Source organism: Pteronotus mesoamericanus, unplaced genomic scaffold, assembly GCF_021234165.1.
Source record: "Pteronotus mesoamericanus isolate MK-2021 breed Mesoamerican mustached bat unplaced genomic scaffold, CSHL_Meso_final contig_20, whole genome shotgun sequence".
In the NCBI taxonomy this organism is placed as follows: domain Eukaryota; kingdom Metazoa; phylum Chordata; class Mammalia; order Chiroptera; family Mormoopidae; genus Pteronotus; species Pteronotus mesoamericanus.
Genome location: NW_026555085.1, coordinates 63,970,771 through 63,991,854, shown reverse-complemented (window position 1 = coordinate 63,991,854; position 21,084 = coordinate 63,970,771). Strand labels below are relative to the sequence as shown.

General features: G+C 37.3%; 1 protein-coding gene across 1 annotated transcript in view; it reads left to right on the top strand.

Annotated features, from left to right (window-relative positions):
• AK9 (adenylate kinase 9) overlaps positions 1–21,084 on the top strand; it is a 105,846-nt gene that overhangs the window by 8,336 nt on the left and 76,426 nt on the right. The window contains exons 5-9 of the mRNA XM_054568640.1: positions 808–920; positions 4,556–4,744; positions 13,282–13,410; positions 15,353–15,431; positions 17,608–17,702. Coding sequence (XP_054424615.1) covers positions 808–920; positions 4,556–4,744; positions 13,282–13,410; positions 15,353–15,431; positions 17,608–17,702 — 605 coding nt within the window. The remainder of the gene's footprint in view (positions 1–807; positions 921–4,555; positions 4,745–13,281; positions 13,411–15,352; positions 15,432–17,607; positions 17,703–21,084) is intronic.

Sequence of the window (21,084 nt, the reverse complement as noted above, 5' to 3'; positions counted from 1 at the left end):
CGTTGTTGCCCTTGAAGTGAGAGGCTTACTCCATTTACTTTTTATAAAATGTCTGACAAATATCTAAAGCTGAATAACCATAATCTGTTGTCAGTTATTCTTCTAAGAAAAAATAGTTCTATTAAAATACCAGAAAAATATGTTGAAGGTTTTCATTTACCACTGAAGGAGTTGAGGCTTTATTAATAAGAAAAAAAGTTTCTCAAGCAATACAATGACATAATTAAAGAAATATATTAAGGAAATTAATGTGATGGTGGTAAACAGGATAAATTTCAGTGGGAAGATTGATGGGTAAGGATGCAAGCCAATGGAAGTGCTAAGCCAAAATCACTGATAATTTCTGAGACTGTATGAGAGGTACCCGGGTGTTTTATTGCTCCCTATAACTTACATAAACATTATACATATATTCTGTTATGTTATGAAATATTAATTTAAGAAAGAAAAATAATATGCCATGCAACCCCTATAAATACCTTATCATTCGTCATATGAGCTTTACGAATATGAATTAAAAGAATTATTTACATGGAATTTGCTTTCTTAGGCACCTCATATGCCTAAAATAAATTGATTTGGAATTATAAAAGATGTTTCCACCTCACTCAATGATTTTATTATCAGAAAAATATTATTCATAGTAATATTTCCTTAACTATTGATTTAAAATTTTTGATAAACATATGAAAGATCTGTATCAGTGTTCATCAGTAACCAGATGATATTTTATAAAGTAGTAATAGTAAATCCACGCTTTCACATATGGATAACATAAAACTTTAAACATTATATTTTACTCTATAGGTTATATTATCACTGAAATACCATCATTTTCAGAGGATGCCATGACTACTTTGCAGCAAATAGACTTAATTAAAAATTTATATTTGAAACCTGATATTATAATCAATATTAAGGTAAGAATAGGTTTTCTTTTTTAGTATAGTTAACCATTCTTTTCATGGTAGTGAAATGAAAGGAATGTTTGCAAACATTTTAAATATTTACGGAAATACTCATTTATGCATCAGTCATAGGGACTGAGTTACACTTTCTTATGACTATGTGCTTTTACGCCCACGACTCCATCCACAGCAGATACCTGCCTCTTCACCAGGTCTGACCATAGTCATCCTCTGAAAGTCGGTTCAGGCATTATCTCTCCAGAACTTCGCCCCCGCCACCCACCGCCGCCAGCTGTCTCCTGTACACTAGCACACTCATTAACTAATGCTCCTCCCCCTCCCCCAACGCGTTAGTTACCACAGGAAAGTTAAATACTTCTCTGATGACCATTCCTATTACTCTCTTCTCTCTATCATATTATCTCATTATATTCACATTGAACATTTTCCTTCTGGACTGTGCCTCACTTAGAGGCAGGAACCATGTCTTACTCATATAAACATCAGCTAGCACAAAGTTTGACACCTAGTGGGCACCTAACAAGTTTGCCAGTTAAATAAAATGAAAAAACAAGTGATTTGGACATATGAATGTTAAAGAACACAATTAGATTAAGAAGCAAAGTGGAATCCTTTTCCCAATTCTTTCCTTTCTCAGCTGTTAGAATTTGATAAATCACATTTAGGAGCCTCAATTTCCCCTTTACAAAGATGATAATAACTGTTTTATGGGGTTGTGGTAAGAATTCAGTGAGGTGAGGACTATTTGTTTATATGAAAATGAACAATAAGCTTTTATATTCACACCCTGATTCCCCAAAAGGCTAGACAGCTCAAAACAAATTAGATGGTTCTCGGCTCAGGTGTTGGGACCCAAGGGGTGTGTGGACATCAGCTGTAAGAGACAGGTGGCATTCAGTGCTGGGCACGCAGCCTGAGCCACAGGTCATGGTCAGAGGCCTATCAAAATCCCTGTGACACTGACACTGTCATATATGTAAATATGTGAAGTCTAAGCAATGGAAAATATAGATCATATAGGAATTTTAAGACTTGGTGGAACGGGAGCACGCAGGCCGCAGGGCCCCAAATGCTCACTACGTTTGGGGTATCAATTCAGTTTAAAGTTTGATGAGCCAAAGTCGAAGGGGAAATGTGACCAGTTACATAAAATTCATATCGCTCATGAAAAGATAAGCCATTCCTCAGAAAACACAAAACATTAAAAATAAGAGAAATATCTCACATGGGTCTTCATATAAGAAGAGACTGTTAATGTACAGAATGAAATCCTGAACCCATTTATATTATGTGTAATAGTGGATGTCCACAGCAGTTTCCGTGTTGTAGCCAGAGGGTACTCAGAGGGCCAAATGTGAGACTGAACTCGTTACAACACATACTCCTCTGATGGTTTAGCCTTGTTTGGGGATAAAACCTGGAATTTCTGGAGCAGAATTTCTTAGCCTGGGATCCACAAGTCCTTCAACATCTATGAACCTCCTGAAATTATGTGCAGAATGTTGCGTGTTACATGCATCTTTCCTAAACAAAAACCTATGGTTTTCATTATGTTCTAAAAGAGGGTTTGTACTACAAAAAAAAAAAAAAAAAAAAGGTTTAATTCCCGGTGATCTACTGCAGCTGTGGTACTCAACAGTACAGGTTCAGAACCAACTGCATCAGCAGCACCCAGAAACTTGTGAGAAATGCAAGTTCTTGCTGTACACCCAAAACTAATATAAAATAATATTGAATGTCAACTATAGTTGAAAAATTTTTTAACAGAAATAAATGCAAATTCTCTGGCCCTACCTTAGAACTATGAGTCAGAAACTCTAGGAGTGGCATCCAGCTATCTGTGCTGAAAAGTCCTTTAGGTGACTCTGATGACCACTGAGGTTTGAGGACCATATCCTTAAGACACACCCTCTTGTTACTTTCTACAAGTGAAAATAGGAGACAACCTCAGGCAATAGTTTTTGTCAAGGACCCACAATGAGGATATTCTATGTTGCTGAGTAAGAACATACACATTTTAAAAGTTACTTGAATGGGCTGAGATTTTTTTTTTGTAAAAATTTGGAAGCTTAAATAAAAGTCTTGCCTCAACAAATAGCCCTCTCATCTCCACATAGAGGTGGCCTGAAGAAATCAGAAAATGAGCACAGAAGGTTCTAAAGTTTCTTGCTTTCTTTGTTTCTCAAAGTTGTAGAACATGAACTGTTGGCATCAGACTTACTGAGGATGCTTGTTAAAATGTCTAAGCCTCACTCCAGACTTAATAAATCACAAGGAAGAACAGAAATTTCTTTTTACAATTCTCTATATACAGTTACACCCTAATATTTGAGAACCACAACCATAGAATATCATCCAGAGTTTTCTGTCCTGAAAATTATTCAGAGCAGGATTTTCATCCCAAACCTTAGTTTTCATTACTGATGTGCCACAGAGCATAGGTCAGAAGGCCTGGTTCTGAGTTGTAGTTTCCTCTCATGACATTATGATCTGAAAGCAGAGTCTTAACCTGCCAGAACAGTTCTCTGATTGGCAGAATGGCTTAATCATAATATTGGATTACTTCTTTTATATGATTAGTTTAAGAATTGAGTCGAAGATTACAAATGTGAAAACACTTTGAAAGAATGAAATTATTCATAGACTTTGGTTTTTGATTTTTTCTTTTTTTTCTTTTTCTTTTTTTTTTTTTTTTACTATCTAGACTCAGTTTTCTCATTTACAAAATTAAAAATTTAGACTAGAATAGATGACCTTTCAGGCCCCATTCATAATTGGTATTTTATAAAATACTTCACCTATAAAACTGTAAATATTGTAAATACATGATATTTTTTGTTGAAAATATATGGACAGACCCCATTTTCCTCCATTCTCATTCTTTTCTTTTTTTAATTTTATTTTTTTTTAATTACAGTTGACATTCAATATTATTTTATATTGGTTTCAAGTATACAAGATAATGGTTAGACATTTATATAATTTATGAAGTGATCTCTCCAATAAGTGTAGTAACCACCTGGCACCATATATAGTTATTACAATATTATAGACTATTTTCTTTATGCTGTACTTCACATCCCTGTGACTATTTTATAACTGCCAATTTGTACTTCTTAATTCCTTCACCTTTTTCACCCAACTCCTCTCCCACCTGGCAACCATCAGTTTGTTCTCTGTGTCTATAAGTCTGTTTCTGTTTTTGCTTTGTTTTTGAAATGGTAAGATTTCACTCTTTTTTATATTCCACTGCATGTATGTACCACTTCTTCTTATCCTTCTAAAACTCACCTGAGAGAATCCTCCTGTGTATCTTTGCAGGCTAAACTGATTTTCTAATATATTTCTCTAACTCTTTCTGCCGTTCTTCTAATCCTGTTATTTCATGTTAAAACTTCTGATATTTTCTCACATATATTAATTTTAGATAAAGAAAAGTGTTGCCACAGCATAAAAGTCATGTCTTGTGCCTCTCTTGGTGTGTGATGAAACCTGATGCAAAATAACACTTTAAATATTACATTGTTCAGAGTGTTAAGGAATTTTTTCGGTTTATGTATTGCATAATAGATGAATAGGAAAAAAGTATATTTAACATGTTTTAAATGATTACTAATGTTCCTTAGTGCCCTGACTATGATTTATGCCAAAGAGTTTCTGGGCAAAGACAGCACAGTGTTACAGGGTACATATATACAAGAGATCAGTGGGATCCAGAAATCATTGAGAATCGAAGGAAAAAAAAGAAAGAAGCCCAAAAAGAAGGAAAAGGTGAAGAAGAGGGGGAAGAGGAAGAAGAGCAAGAAGAAGAAGAGGTAATATTCTAATACCATATACTGTACTTTTAATATTCATGACAATTACATTAGATAATAGAAAATAACAGATACTACAGATACTTTTAAAAATTGTTTTTATTTGGTCTGAAGGAAATACCAAAGATATTTCACATCTTTAAGAATTATTAAATCATAATCTGGAAGTCAAGTTTAACCTTCTTGACAGTATGGAAGAAGGTTACATCCCTCTACATCCTCTCAGCTAATCTGCTTTATGTCATAGCAACAGAGAGTTATTGGTCACCTACTATGTTTCAAGCATTATGCAAGTTATAGTGAGGAGTTGGAGTAATAAAAGACAAAGTGAAATATAAAGAGCAAGTTAGCCCAGGCATAATGTAATTTATGAAGTTGATATAACCCCAGTTCCAAACTCTGACAAAGAGAGCAGATGAAAAGAAACCTATAGCCCAATTTCACATATACGTGTTACAACAATCCTAAAGTCAGTACCAGTAAGCATAATGCAATAGGGCATCAAAAGAATCATCTACCATGATTTAATGGGGAAAATTTAATATTAAGAAATCTATTAACAGGAGAGGGGCTGGATTTGGCCCACTGAGGTGGGGCAGGCTGTAGTTGGCCAATTCTTGCTCTACTGAAATATACATGTGATTTCTATTATAAATTAATTTATTTGTAATTTCGTATAATTTTTATACTTTCTATAATTTGTAATTCTAAATTTATTACAAGTAAATACTATTTCTATTAGGGCCTAGACTCTCTTAATTTATAGACGGACACATTGCAAATCACTTACCCAGTAGAAAACCTCCAGAAGTTACAGTTCTATTGCCCTGTATGATATTAAGCAGCCTAGTATCTAACATTGCGGTCTCATTTCAGTGATTACATATACTTACCTTTGTCATACCATTGATTCCCTCACTAGCGGGTTAAATGAATCTTTGACATTTGCTCTTTCATTTGAGACTACATCTGAAAAGTTCTCATTACAAGACAAAAAAATATTGTAACCATGTATGGTAATGAATGTTAGCTAGACTTAGCATGGTGATTATTTTGCAGTGTATACAAATATTGAAACGTTATGTTGTACATCTGAAACTATATAATGTTATGTCAATTATATCTCAATAAAAAACCTGTTAAAAGGCCTATTGAAAAACATAATCTTTCCTGTGCAAATAAAACATTGTATAATAGCATATATTTAAGATCTTTTTTTTAAAAAAGGAAAACCTCATAGCAAATAGGAATTTAAACGTGTGCTATTTTAGCATGAATAGAACACGCCACCTTAAATCAAAAATGTTGAGATACAGAGGTCACAACTCAGTTACAGGGGCCATTGTTATGTCAGTCTGTGATGTTGGCCAGGGGTATAATCAGAAAGAGTGAGGATTGGGGTAGGTTAGGACTGCACTGTCCAGTACAGTAGCCACTAGCCTCATGTGCCTACTTAAATTTAAATGAATAAAAACTCTATAAAATTAAAAATTTAGTTCCTCAGTAGCACTAGCTACATTTGAAGTCGTCAGTAACCAAACATGGCTGTCTTCCAAATTGGAGAGCACAGCTACAGAGCATTTCCATTACTGCAGAAAGTTCCTCTTTACAGCTAGAGAGTGCATGCCCTTCTTCAGAGGGTATCTCCCTCTCAACTCCAGCCCAGCCAGCTAGTGCCCTGAGGGAAAAGTGGTCTATTTTCACCAGGTAGTCTGGTTCTTCCAGAGAAACCAAAATCAGTGTTATAAAACAAAGTAGTTATCAAGTAATCTGAAAATTTTAAAACACCATATAGGCTGTGGAAAATTTGATATTAAGAAATCTGTTAATAGATGATGGGCTGGATTAAATTATGGGTAGATAAAAGGGAAAGGAGAAGAGGAAGGGGAAAGAAGATAGGAAGATAATTAGAGATAATTAAATAATGAACAACTATTTGCCAACAAACTGGACAACCTGAATGAAATGGATAAATTCCTAGAAACATACAATCTTCCAAAACTAAATCAGAAATAATCAGAGAATCTGAATAGACAGATTTCACCTAGTGAAACTGAAGTAGTAATCAAAAAACTCCCAATGAACAAAAGCCCTAGACCAGATGGCTTCACAGATGAATTTTACCAAACATTCCAGCAAGAACTAACATCTCTCTTTCTCAAACTATTTCAAAAAAATTCAAGAGGAGGGAAGGCTCCCAAGCTCATTTTACAAAGCCAACATTACCCTAATACCAAAGCCAAAAAAAGAAAACTACAAAACAAGGAAATTAGAGGTCAATATCCTTGATGAATATAAATGCTAAAATCCTCAACAAAATATTAGCAAATCGAATACAGCAATGCATCAAAAAAGATCATGCACCATGATCAAGTGGGATTTATTCCAGGAATGTAAGGTTGGTACAACATTCTCAAATCAATAAATGTGATTTACCACGTAAACAAAATGAAGGATAAAAACCACATGATCATATAAGTAGATGAAAAAAAAAGCATTTGATAAAATCAAGCACCCATTTATGATTTTAAAAAAACCTCTCAGTGAGGTGGGAATGGAGGAAATATGCATAAACATCGTAAAGGCCATATATGACAACCTACTGCCAGCATCATATTTAATAGGGAAACACTACAAGCATTCCCTTGAAGATCAGGAACAAGGCAAGGATGTCTGCTTTCACCTTTATTATTCAGCTTAGTACTGGAAGTCCTAGCCACAGCAACCAGACAAGAAGAAGAAATAAAATGCATCCAAATTGGAAAGGAAAAAGTAAAACTGTCTTTATTTGCAGATGACATGATACTATATGTAAAGAACCCCAAAGATTCCACCAAGAAACTACTGCAACTAATAAGTAAATTCAGCAAAGTAGCAAAATACAAAATTAATATCCAGAAATCAGTTGTATTTTTATGTGCCAATAACGAACTAACAGAAAGGGAAATTAAGGAAACAATCCCATTCACAATTTCTTCAAAAAGAATAAAATACCTAGGAATAAGCCCAACTGAGATGTAGAAGACCTAAACTCAGAAAATTATAAGACACTGAAGAAAGAAATTGAAGAAGATACAAATAAGTTGAAGCACATACTGTGTTCATGGATAGGAAAAATTAAGGTCATAAAAATGTCCATACTACCCAAATCAATCTATAGATTCAGTGCAATTCTGGTCAAGATTCCAAGGATGTATTTCACAGAACTAGAACAAATTTCAAAAATTTATCTGTAACCACAAAAGGCCCCGCAGAGCAACAGCAATCCTGAGAAAGAAGAACAAAGTTGGAGAAATCATGCTACCTAATACGAAACTATACTATAAGGCCATAAGAATCAAAACAGTGTGGTACTGGCATAAATACAGATACATAGATCAATGAAACAGAATAGAGAACCCAGAAATAAACCCACCCTTATAGTCAATTACTATTCAACAGAGAAAGCAAGCACCTACAATGGGCTAACAATAGTATATTCAATAAATGATATTGGGAAAATTGGACAAATACATGCAGAAAAATGAAACTAGACCATCTTCTTACACCACACAAAAGAATAAATTCAAAATGGATTAAAGATTTAAATGAGGAAACCACAAAAATCCTAGAGGAAAACATAAGCAGCAAAATCTTGGACACTGCTCATAGCAATATTTTGTCAGATGTATCTCCCCAGGCAAGGGAAACAAAAAGAAAAAATAAACAAATGGGACTACATCAAATTAGAAAGTTTTTGCACAGCAAAGGAAATCATCAACAAAATAAGAAAACCCTCAGAATTGGAGAACATATTCACCAATACATCTGATAAGGGGTTAATAACCAAACTTTATAAAGAACTTACAAAATTCAACACCAAAAAAGCAAACAACCCAATAAAAAATGGGCAAAGGACACTTCTCCAAAAAGGACATACAGATGGCCAGTAGACACATGAAAAGATGCTCAAAGTCACCAGTCATCAGAGAAATGCAAATTAAAACCACAATGAGATATTACATCACACCTGTCAGAATGGCTATCATCAATAAATCGACAAACAGCAAGTGCTGGTGAGGATGTGGAGAAAGGGGAACTCTTTTGCACTGTTGATGAGAATGCAGATTGGTGCAGCCACTGTGGAAAGCAGTATGTAGATACCTCAAAAAATTAAAAATGGATCTGCTTTTGACCCAGCTATCCCACTTCTGGGAATATATCTGAAGGAACCCAAAACACTAATGCGAAAGAACATAAGCACCCTGATGTTCATTGCAGTGTTATTTACTATTGCCAAGATATGGAAGCAGCCCAAGTGTCCATCAGTAGATGAGTGGATAAAACAACCATGGGACATTTACACAACGTAATACTGCTAAGCTGTAAAAAAAGAAAGTTTTACCCTTTGCAACAGCGTAGATGGACCTGGAGAACATTATGCTAAGTGAAATAAGCCAGTCAGAGAAAGAAAAATACTATGTGATTTCACTCATATGTGGACTCTAATGAACAGACTGAACTAACAAGCAAAACAGACTAATAGAGAATAGGATGACAGCTAAGGGAGGGAGGGTAGGAGGTGGAGGGATTGAGCAAAAAGGATAAAGGACTCATGGACATGGACAACAGTGTGGTGATGGTGGTGGGTGGGGGGTATAAGGGGACTAAACTGTAAAGGAAAAAATACACAAGAATAAATAAATAGGAAGATAATTACAGATAATTAACTGCTGTCGAAGATAATCAAATTATGCCTTTAGACTGGATTCAGCTCCTAGGGCCCAGTTTGTTGTGATTTCTGTCTAATGGCACAGCCATGTTCAGAGGCAAACCTGCCACCCTCTTGGGTCGATGGTGTGACAGAGTTCACCTTTATATACATACAAACATGAACAATCCCTGAACTTTTGTAATTGCTTTGTTAATGGTCTGACTTCCACTTTCCTCAACCGCCCCCATCCCATTCTATTCTTTCTTGAACCCAGAACTATTTTTTAAAAATATGACCCTCAGTGACTTTTTGTTACCTTAGGTGAAAATACAAACACCCTCACATGGCTTAGAGGGCCAGTGACTCAGCCTCTCTGCTCTCATACCCTTTCTCTCTCCCAGCCTACTGACTTCTTCCAGTCATGTTGGCCTACCAGCTAGTCTTCAATGCTGCTGAACTCAATCTCACCTCCGGCCTTTGCACCCACTGTCTCCTCTTCCCTCTGCCTACCGCCCTTTCCTCCAGGTCTTCTTTATGTGCTTGCTCCTTCCCATCTCCTAGGTCTTACCCCAAACATGGCATCACTAGAGACCATCTAGAGATATACCCTGCCATCTGTGATTTTAAATGTGCTAGTAGATACTTTTTTAAAAAGTAAAAAGGAACAGGCAAAATAATTTTAATATATTTAAGCCAATATATCCAAAATATTATTTCAACATGCAATCAACATAAAAATTCTAAGAATCTATCATTTGCAAATATATTTTCCCATACAGTTGGTTCCCTTTGCATTTTGCTGATGTTTTCTTTAGTCATGCAGAAGCTTTTTATTTTGATGAAGTCCCATTTGTTTATTCTTTCCTTTATGTCCCTTGCTCTGGGGGACAGATTGGTGAAAATATTGCTGCAGGGAATATCTGAGATTTTCCTGCCTATCTTCTACTCTAGGACTTTTGTGGTGTCATTACTTATATTTAAGTCTTTTTTCCATCTTGAGTTGATTTTTGTGTATGGTGTAAGTTGTGTATGGTCAGAATTTCATTTTTTTGCATGTAGCTATCCAGCTCTCCCAGCACCATTTGTTGAAGGGACTATTTTTACTCCATTTTATGCTTCTACCCCCTTTGTTGAATATTAATTGACCATAGAGATTTGGGTTTATTTCTGGGCTCTCTATTCTGTTCCATTGATATATATGTTCTTATGCCAGTACCAGACTGTTTTGATTACAGTGGCCTTGTGATGTAGTTTGATATCAGGTATTGTGATCCCTCCTACTTTGTTCTTTTCCTCAAAATTGCTGCAGCTACTCGGGGTCATTTATGGTTCCATGTAAATTTTTGAAATGTTTGTTCTATATCTGTAAAATATGTCATTGATATTTTAATAGGGATTGATCAGACAAGAGTTTGATCTCCAAAATATGTAAAGAACTCACACGACTCCACTCCAGGAAGACAAACAACTGAATTGAAAAATGAGCAAAAGACCTGAATAAACAATTCTCCAAGGAAGACATACAGAGGGCCCAGAGACATATGAAAGGATGGTCAGCATCAGTAGCCATCAGAGAGATGAAAATTAAAACCACAATGAGGTACTACTTCACACCGATCAGAATGGGCATCGTAAACAAATCAACAAACAAGTACTGGTGAGGTTGTGGAGAAAAGAGAACCCTAGTGCACTGTTGGTGGGAATGCAGACTGGGACAATCACTGTGGAAAACAATTTGGAATTTCCTCAGAAAACTATAAATGGAACTGCCTTTTGACCTGGAAATTCCACTGCTGAGATTATACCCTAAGAAGCCTGAAACTCCAATTCAAAAGAACCTATGCACCCCTATGTTCATAGCAGCACGATTTACAATAGCCAAGTGTTGGAAGTAACCTATGTGCCCATCAGTAAATGAGTGGATCAAAAAGCTATGGTACATATACACAATGGAATACTACGCAACAGAAAGAAAGAAGGAGCTCCTACTCTTTGCAGCAGCATGGATGGATCTGGAGAGCATTATGCTAAATGAAATAAGCCAGGTGGTGAAAGATAAATACCGTATGATATCACCTGTAAGTGAAACCTAATCCACAAAACAAATAAGCAAGCAAAATATAACCAGAGACATTGAAATAAAGAATAAACTGATAGTAACCAGAGGAAAGGTGGGAGGGGAAATAGGGGGAAAAGAAGGGGAAGGATCATCAAGGAGCATGTATAAAGGACACATGGACAAAGCTAAAGGGGTGCAGGATCAAGGGTGGGAGGCAGGGATGGGTGGGGCAGGGGTGAGTGTGGGGGAGGCAAATGGAGACAACTGTACTTGAACAACAATAAAAAAATTCTAAGAATGATGCATTCTTTTTTTATACTAGGTTTTTAAAATCTGGTATGTAGTTTACATTTACAGCACATTCCAGTGTACGCTTGCCACATTTCATGTGCTTAATTGGTACATGTGCCTAGTAGCTACTATGCTGGACAACACAGGCCTAACCCACCCCTTACCCTGCTTCATTTTCGTCGTAACACTTACCCGTCTGAAATTATGCTATTTGTTTACTTGTTAACTGTCTACCCCACTGAATGTAAGCTTTATGCAGCAGGGTCTATATCCCCCAAGTCTGTAACAGTCCTCAGTATACAGGAGGTGCATAATAAGAAGCTTGTAATGACAGAATGCACGAGAATCCTTGCAAAACCCTCTGCTACAGAGAGAAGAATGGCAACATCTTTTGGAAAACATAGTGTATATTAAGCTCCTTGGAAAAGTATGAATTTTGGCCCATTAATTTTACTTCTAGGAACTATTCTAAGGGAAAATACTAGCAATATAAAGATTTATCTACAAAGCTATTTGGTGAAATGTTATTTATAATTGTGGAGAATGTAAAACCTTCTCATTGTCCATCTATAGAATAATTAAATAATCATGTACCTAAAGATATTAATATATTATTTGACCAATAATATTGTAATTAAAGCATTTCAAATAAGTTATAAAATGGCTTATATAATAGTATAATTCAAATGGTATAAAACATAGATTTGCATGCATTGATAAAAACTAGAATTAATAATTAGATAATAAATATGATGATAATAACAGGATAGTAAATGTGATATTGAACACTTTCCAGGTCTTGGGCTGACTTTTACATGCACTATTCCCTCTGCCTTGAAACATTCATTCTCCAGAAATCTGTGTGGTTCTGTCCCTCATTTCCTTCTGGGTTCTACTCAAATGTTGCTTGACAGAGGACACCTTCTATGACCACCCAATTGAAATATCACCTTCTCCCATTACTCTCCATCCTCTATTATCTTTTTTCCTTGTACTTACCACCACGTAACCTGTTATATATTTATTTGTATGCTTATGTTCTTTATCCCCCACCTGGATTATGTGCTCTAGGATACCCAGTGTCTTAGCTGGTTTTATTCACTGTAATATCTCAAGCTCCTAAAAGTGCCTGCCCATACTAGGCACCTGATCAATCTTTATTGAATGAGTGAGCGAATGAACTAAAATGTCAGGTATTCAGAGAAAATATAATTTCTTTATTTTGTCTCTAAAAATCTGATATTCTTCCCCTTCTCTACTCATTGAGGAGCACAAAGAAATTAATAAGTATCAAAGTCAATTTCAAGTTTCATTCTGTCTGATAAAAGCCCCTATAGGGTGTTTAATCTCTCTTAAATAAAAATCCTCAGTCTCTGATTTTTGCTTATGCCTGCTTCTTACTCCAAAATGGCATCTAGGTGTAAGGAGGGAGGGATGTGGTCTATAAGTAATCATTACCATAAAGTTATTTAAAATCTCTTCTCTTCCATTTAGGCATATATTGCTGAAATGCAGGTGGTGGCTGAAATTATTCAACATTTAGTTCAGAGGCCTGAGGATTATTTGGAAAATAGTGAGCACATCGTTAAACTTTATAAGGAAATAATTCTTCCTGCTTTAGAAGTAAGAACAAGATATATTGCTGAAAATGGGAATATTAATATTTGTGTTCTATCTCTAGTTGAACAGCTTTCACATTTATTTACCCCTGTATATCATCTGCCTGAAGAATGTCATTAGAATAAAGTTTCCATCCCAAAGGCTTTTTCAAAGAACAGTATTATTTTACTCCTACAAAGCTTCAGTGTTGTTGAGAAGTGATGAATGAACTGCAGTTTTCAAAAGTCACTAGGGGAATTCATTTATGGTTGGAGATTGTAAAACTCATGTTAAGAGACTATTCAAATCATTTTCAATCTGTAATTTATGAGTTTATCAAAAACAATTGTACATTTAAAGTACATCTTTTATTCTAAAAGGAATTGTTAGTTTATTTAAATTGCAATCTAAAGAAGAATTATCCCCAGGCTGGTTTCTGTGGTGATGCCATTCGAAGTTTATATGTAGACATGAAAAGGCCATCATATATTGTAATAAAAAACTTTTAATTAAAATAATCAGTGTTTTAAGAATATGATTAGTAAAATTACAGTTATGTGAAAAACATATTTTATATGGCCAAAAATCCAGGGAAGACTGCCAAAGTTGTGTTGGAAATTTATTCAACCAACATTTATTGAACCCGGGTATTTGGCCAGACATCTGGCGAGGCAATAGAATAACAAGCTCCCCAAACCCTCTTCTCATTTGACAGAGAAACTAAAATGATTTGTTTTATGTTGTTTTGTAACATTTATGTATTTTAAAGACAAATAAGTAAACCATTTTAATTCTCATCATCTACCCCCCAAAATGAGACCAATTTTTTTCCTTTTTCATTGAATTTATTGGGGTAACACTGGTTAACAAAATTATGCAGGTTTCAGGTTCACAATTCTACAACACATCCTCTGTACACTATAGTGTGAGTTCACCACCCCAAGTCAAGTCTCAGTCTGTCACCATTTACTCCCCCATACCCTCCTCCACTTCCCTCACCCCCCTGGCCTTAGCAGTCACCACACCGTTGTCCCTCTCCTTGAGAGAAACAAGTTGGTTTTCTTATGCATGGCTTTTATCCCTCCCTTCCTCCTCTTCTATCCCTGGCCTTTAAACATAGCTTAACAGTAATTTACATGTCTACGTATAACCTTCTGCCTTCCTTCAACAAAAATATCCTGCACAGTCCTTAAGTGGCTGGCACTGGGTATGAAATAAAGCATAATTAAAATCAAATTCAGAAAAATTAGAGAACTGTATTCACAGGGGGGAATAAGCAGAGATAGTCTTTTCAAGGTTAGGGGCAAGGTCTCCCATACCAGCATCACTGATGCCCAGTGCAGTGCCCAGACTATGGCAAGCGGTAAATTCTTAACAGATGTTCAGCTGAACAAATGATGAGATAACAAGGTAGAAAATGATAGCTGCAATTTCATTACATGTAAGCCTTTTGGAAATAAAATTTTTTAAAAACCTCGTTCAAATTAAAAGATAGTCTGGAAATATATCCACATCAATTATAAAAACGTCATAGAAATGGGTTTTTTAAACCTGTAAGTTCTTACCCTCCTGAGATAAACTCACTGCAAATGTAAGCAGACAAGGTCACAAAAATGAAAGACAAAAGAGTAACAGGCCTCTAGAAAAATGGTCGGCTTCACCAAATATGAAGAAATGCTTATCAAAATAATGAAGTATCATTTCCATGATCAAATTTTAAAAGATGAACAAGGAATAAGACTCCTAATGCTAGCAAGAATATGATAAAGCAAACACTCATATGCCACTGAAAGGAACAGAAATCAGCATAGTCATTTTGAATAGCTTGAGCACTGAAAATAGCGTGCATTATATTATGTGTAAAGCATTTTAGCTTTCAAGGCTTCTTCGTAGTATATTAACATTCTTATCTTGTATTCAGTTTTCCCAGTGGTCCTAGATTATAACGCTTTTCTGTTACTTGCAGGAAGTAATGGCTGAACACAATTCCCTGTATTTCATTGAGCTAGATGGAAACAGACCCCCAGAAGAGCTCTTCATGGTAAGTGCAATTTTCAGTAAATATATTCCACAGCTTGGAAGATGAAAATGGTGTTGACTGGATTGTATTTATTTTAACAACCATCAGAAATATATTTACATTTTATCCATTTATCGTTTGAAAAATTCATTTTGACTCTTAAAAATTTGATGTTGTATTTATTCATTTGTTTATATTTAAATCAAAACTGCACTTGAATCTAAAATCTCTGGATGAAAAAAAGTGCCTCAAAGAAAAGTAAAAGCAAATACCAGCCGATAAGCACGTAAGATGCTTAACATGAGTCATTGGAGAAATGCAAAACAGAGCCATAGTGAAATGCCATTTCTCACTTACTAAGCTGCCTGAAATTAAAAAACAAACAGACAGGCACTAATAAGTGTGGCAAGGATGTGGAAAAAATTGGAAACCTCATACGTTGCCGGTAAGGTTGTAAAATGATGTCGCAGAAGTGCAGAACCTAGTCTGATGAAAAACTATCCGAAATGATTTGAAAAATGAAACTCTAAGGATACGTAGCTGGAAGGATGCATCTGACATTACTGAAAGGGGAGAATGCGGGAGAAGTGTGCTTGAGGTGGGGTGGCAGTGAGGGTGGACCATGAGTTTTATCTTGCCCATTTAAATCTGACGTGACTAGTAGATATCTGTGAGGCAATAGAAAATAAATATTTGTCTCTGCCCCTGGTTCCTGGCACAGAGCTTCCCAAACCCTTGTGATTCCTAAGTGATAAGAGCACTAGGAACATCTTTCGTTCTATTGAGGTAACTCTGAGGAGGCTCCTGGATGGGGGCTGGGCATCAGAAAGACCTGTTTATTAAAGGACGTGAAAAAGGATACAGATGAAGAGATACATAGGGTGAGGTCTGAGAAGGCTCCGAACTCAGGATCTTCTGTCCCTGTGGAGTTGGGGGGGATGTCACTCTCCTGGTGTAGTTGTGTATGCCAGCCTGGAAGCTCTCCAAACCCTGTACTATTGGGATTCTCCGTAGGCTTCCTGACATAGGCATGATTAATTATTAACTCTATTCCTAGCCTCTCTCCCTTCTCTGGAGGATAAGGGATGGGCTGAAAATTCCAAACTACTCTTTTCTTTTTCTCACATCCCACATTCAACCCAACAAGTACATGCGGCAGGCTTTTTCTTCGAAATGCAAAATTTGACCACTTTCCGCAATCTACGACACATTTTTCTCTAGGTAGAAACTCCAGTAGGCCTGTTTGAAACGTGCCAAGCCTGTCAAGGCCCCATTTGGCATTGGTACCCTGGCACTTCTGCCCACATTCCGTGGGCCGAAGCAAGTTACGTGGAGAAGCCCAACACCCCTGCTATAGGGAGTGTACTTTACCCAACATGAGCCAAGGTGTTAACAAGGAAAGGGAGGGAAGGGTGAATTGCGGACAGATAATACAACCTGCCACGGATTACCGTGTCCCATCAGGACTTTGTATATCTCACTATCTCTCAGCTCGGACTTTGTCTCAAATTCTCCCACAGAGTGCCATAAACTAGGTGGTTTAAAGTGGCAGGAATTTATTCTCGCATAGTTCTGGAGACTGGAAGTCCAAAACCAATGTGTTGGTGGGGTCATCTCCCTCCAAAGCCTCTAGGGTAGGACCCATCCATGCCTCTGCTGGTTTCTAATAGCCCCAGACATCCCTTGGCTTGTGGCAGCATTATTCCAATATCTGCCTCTGTCTTCACATGGCTGTCCTCCCCCTGCCTGCAGAGGTCCGATAGCGCTAGACCTCTAACGACGTGAACACTGGAGGATGAGAGGGAAGACTGTTACTGGCTGAGTTGTGTCCTCACAAAAGATATGTTGAGGTCTTAACATCCAATTCCTATGAATGTGACTTTATTTGGAAATCACACCTTTTCAGGTGAATCAAGTTAATGTGAGGTCATACTGAATTATGGTGGGCCCTCCTGCAATGTGGCTGGCGTCCTTACAAGAGAAGAGACTCAGACACACAGGGAGAAGATGGCTATGTGACAACAAAGGCTGGGATTGGAGTGATGTATCGATAAGCCAGGGAATGCCAAAGATTGCCAGCAACAACCAGAAGCTAGGAAGAAGCAAGGAAATATTCTACTTATGAGCTTATCACTTTTTCAGAATATTTGAGATGTTCAAATGCCATTGTATTTAAAGATTTGTTCTTCAAATTTAGACAGTCGTGGATCGACTTAGGTTTCTGAACCTACGAAGAGCAGCTATTTTAACTAAACTTCAGAGTCCAGAGGAAGAAATGAATGATGTAATGGACAATGTAAGTTATTTTTAACTGTTTGAAAGTGAACCTTTTTACTATATGCTGTTACCTTAATTTGTATCCTTTCAAGGTTTAAAAGGAGTTTCAAGATGCTTTTGGTAAAAGTTGATTTGCTTTCTGGGAAAAATTATATTAGTACAATATTCTTATGGACATCAAACACAACAAAAAGTTTTTGTCCCAAAGTTTTGAAACAAAAAATAATAAAACAGAACAACCAGTGACAGGAATCATGAGAAAGAAGAAATTAAGTTCACTCTAAAAATTTTTGCAGCACCAAAGAAAGCAAAAACAGAAAAGCCCTGAACACTATAAGCATTCATTCATTCAGTTTTTCATCATTCCACCAATTTTTCAGAATATCTACTGTGTTCCTGGCACTGATGTATTATAGGTGTGATGGAGATCAAATCATAAATCCTAAATGCGAAAGGGACCACAGGTCTTTAATTGGGATTTAATCTGTTTAAATCTGTTTAATCTGTTTAGTTTCAATGATATGAATAGAAATTTAAAAACAAATACCAGAATTTATAATAGGTATTGTAATTCAAATAAAAGTAATCTTTGAAAACAGGCTCTTATGTTATCCTCTAATGTGCAGTTCCTTAATCTTAATGGGTGGTCAAACTTTGGAGACATTCTGAAGAAGATCTTAATGGGCGGACACAGCTGGAATGTGCGCTAGGACTTCAGCAGCACAGACAGGTGCTGAAGAGGAAGAAGGGGGGCCCAAGGAGCACTGGGGCTGCGTCCCGAGCCTCCTCTTTGAGACCATCATCAGTGAAGGAAAATTTAAAGTACCCATAATACCTGCAGGGATTTCCCAGCTAGAGAGTTTGTCCTTAGAAACCATTGCCTAAGTTTATATTTTATAAGGTATGTGACTAAGGATGCCTGCACTCGTTTTCACAAAAGGGCCGAAGTTGGAACTGTGTACAATGGAGTCATTATTTACATCCCTCAAGCAGTGTTTCTCGCTGGTCCCAACCACCTCCAAAAGAATCGCCTGAGAAGCTTCCTACAGATACAGATTCCTTAGGCCCACATCCTAGACCGACTAAACCAGACAATCCGGCGATAGGACCTGGAAATGTATTTTTACAAGGTCCAGAGAAAATTTCTCTTTCCTCTTAAATATGAGAACCCTACTTTAAAGTTGAGGACACTGAGGAATCCTGGTTTATCCTGGTTGATAATCTTGAAGTTCCTGGGTGTTTTGAAGAACTTTATATAAACGCCTTTGAGCTAAAGGCAGGTGAGTTGAAGAAAATCAGTATAAGAGAATTGAATATAAAGGCTTTAAGTTTGCAAAGAAGATTTATAAATGGCTAATTATCTGGATTTGAATCCCAAGTCTACAGGCCACCAAATCTGTGACTTTGCTTAACCTTCCCCTTTCCTTTGTTCAGTAGTTTAAAAAAGGGATAATATCCTCTACCACATTATGTTATTATAAGGATTGTATAGTACCTAAAACGATTCTTGTAAAGTACCTAAAACCAGTGGTAATATTCAAAATATCTAACCTCTGTGTTGAAGGGGTAAGCTAGTGACCTGTGCAGACACACAGAATCCCATGCCTGGAAGGGCCCCATAATTAGTTTAACACTGTGCTGTCACAGTCTTGAAATTCTTAAGAACTTTAGTCTTGAAATGAAGGGCTCTCCATTTTTATTTTGTACTGGGCCCAGCAAACTAGCTGATGTGTGCAGGGCCAGCCACCCAGTCACAGCAGAGCTGGCAGCAGAGCGGAAGAGCCTCTGCATGTCAGGCATTAACGAGGCAGTGACTGGGTCAGGGAAGGGTCCAGAGGTTCTTCAGCAAGAGGCCCCGGTGGGAGCGGCACTTGAGGATAGTGGCTCTAACTGCCAACTTTCTTGTGCCCCCCTCACTGTGGCTGTGTCTGGGGTTCTGCTTGCAATACCCTCTGGTTTAGTCTCTCCAGACAGCAAGGCTCCAGTCTCTGATCAGAGGGGTTGAGGGACAGGGTTGTTGGCTGACTGAATAAAATGGAGTGTGGCTCTGGCCAGTAGCTTCTCCTTTCAAAGATTTTCAACCAGTCCTCCTGTCTTCTGCTCTCCACTCCCTGCCTTCAGAGGTCCCTGGTGTCAACAGGTCCTGAGCCTCTGGAGAATCTTGCAGAGCAAATCAACAGATCCTTGTCATCCCCACCTCACACCCACCCCCATCCCTGCCACCACATTGAGACTTTACCTCTCTCTGACCTAAGTCAGCTACAACTCACCCATCTGCTTTTTAGCTACAAAAATATGTAGCAGTGGAGGGTCAGCTATCAGTTCTTCTGGTCTCTTTTCCTATTCTGTGTCCTCCTGACTTTATTTCTTTTGTCATTCTTCTGCTGTCATTTTCATGAGGTTTTAGGAAAGCAGCAAACACAAATGCATGCGTTACCTGCCTTGTTTAACTGTAACATCCGATTCATTTGAAAGCTCATCTTCTCATCACCCTTTAGGACTGTAGACATGTGGCTCCAGGGACTTGAGGTTGAGAGAGAAACATGGTCTCCTATTAAAACATTTGTCTCAAGTTGGGACAGGAAATAAGGATGATGAGGAAAGAATAGCTGCCTTCTGGCCTGATTTGGTACATTTCCATCCATATCTTGTCTGTGGACTCCATGGAGAAGGTGCGTAGCCCCACCAACAAAGTTCTCAGTCTCATGCAACTCCTCCAAGCACCGAGAGCTTCCTTGTTATACTTAGCTGCCTCTCCCAGCCTTCATTCGGGGACATTCCTGCAACATCTCTGCCCTGTGCATGCCTCTGTGCTCGGTGATGCTGCTGTGGTCTAGGCAAGACCATAGCTCCCATCTCATCTGTCCTCCACAGTCAAATCTGGAGCCAGCACCTAGTGTGAGATCCACATCTGGAGGTGGGAGGGAGCCAGCCTGGACCCTGCCGCCCTGGCAGTTGCCCGCAATGCCAACTCTCTCCAGTTCTCTGGTCCCCTGCTAAGGTAGCACAAGAATAGTGAACCTTTCAGCAGCCTGCAGTCTGTAGAGTTGTTAACTTCTCTGGAGAACATCAACAGAAAGAACTGCTGGAGGAAACTTTACATTCTAAGAAGCATGGAAGAGCTAAGTAGATGCAAAAATAGTCTGTATATAATCTTACTATTTAGAAACTTAGGTAAATTGACTAAGAATTTGGTACATTTTCAAACTTTTTCAACAAGAATTTTTCAGTATCTGTTTTCTGAAGCATATAATGGAAAACACTCTGTCTACCTTATGTTCATTCTACCTCATAATAGAAAATGCTCAGTAAAATTTAAACAAGGTCTTATAACAGAAATGGAAATGATATGCCTATTAAATTTTGGACAAGTACAGAATGGTTGCAATTAAGAAAAAAAA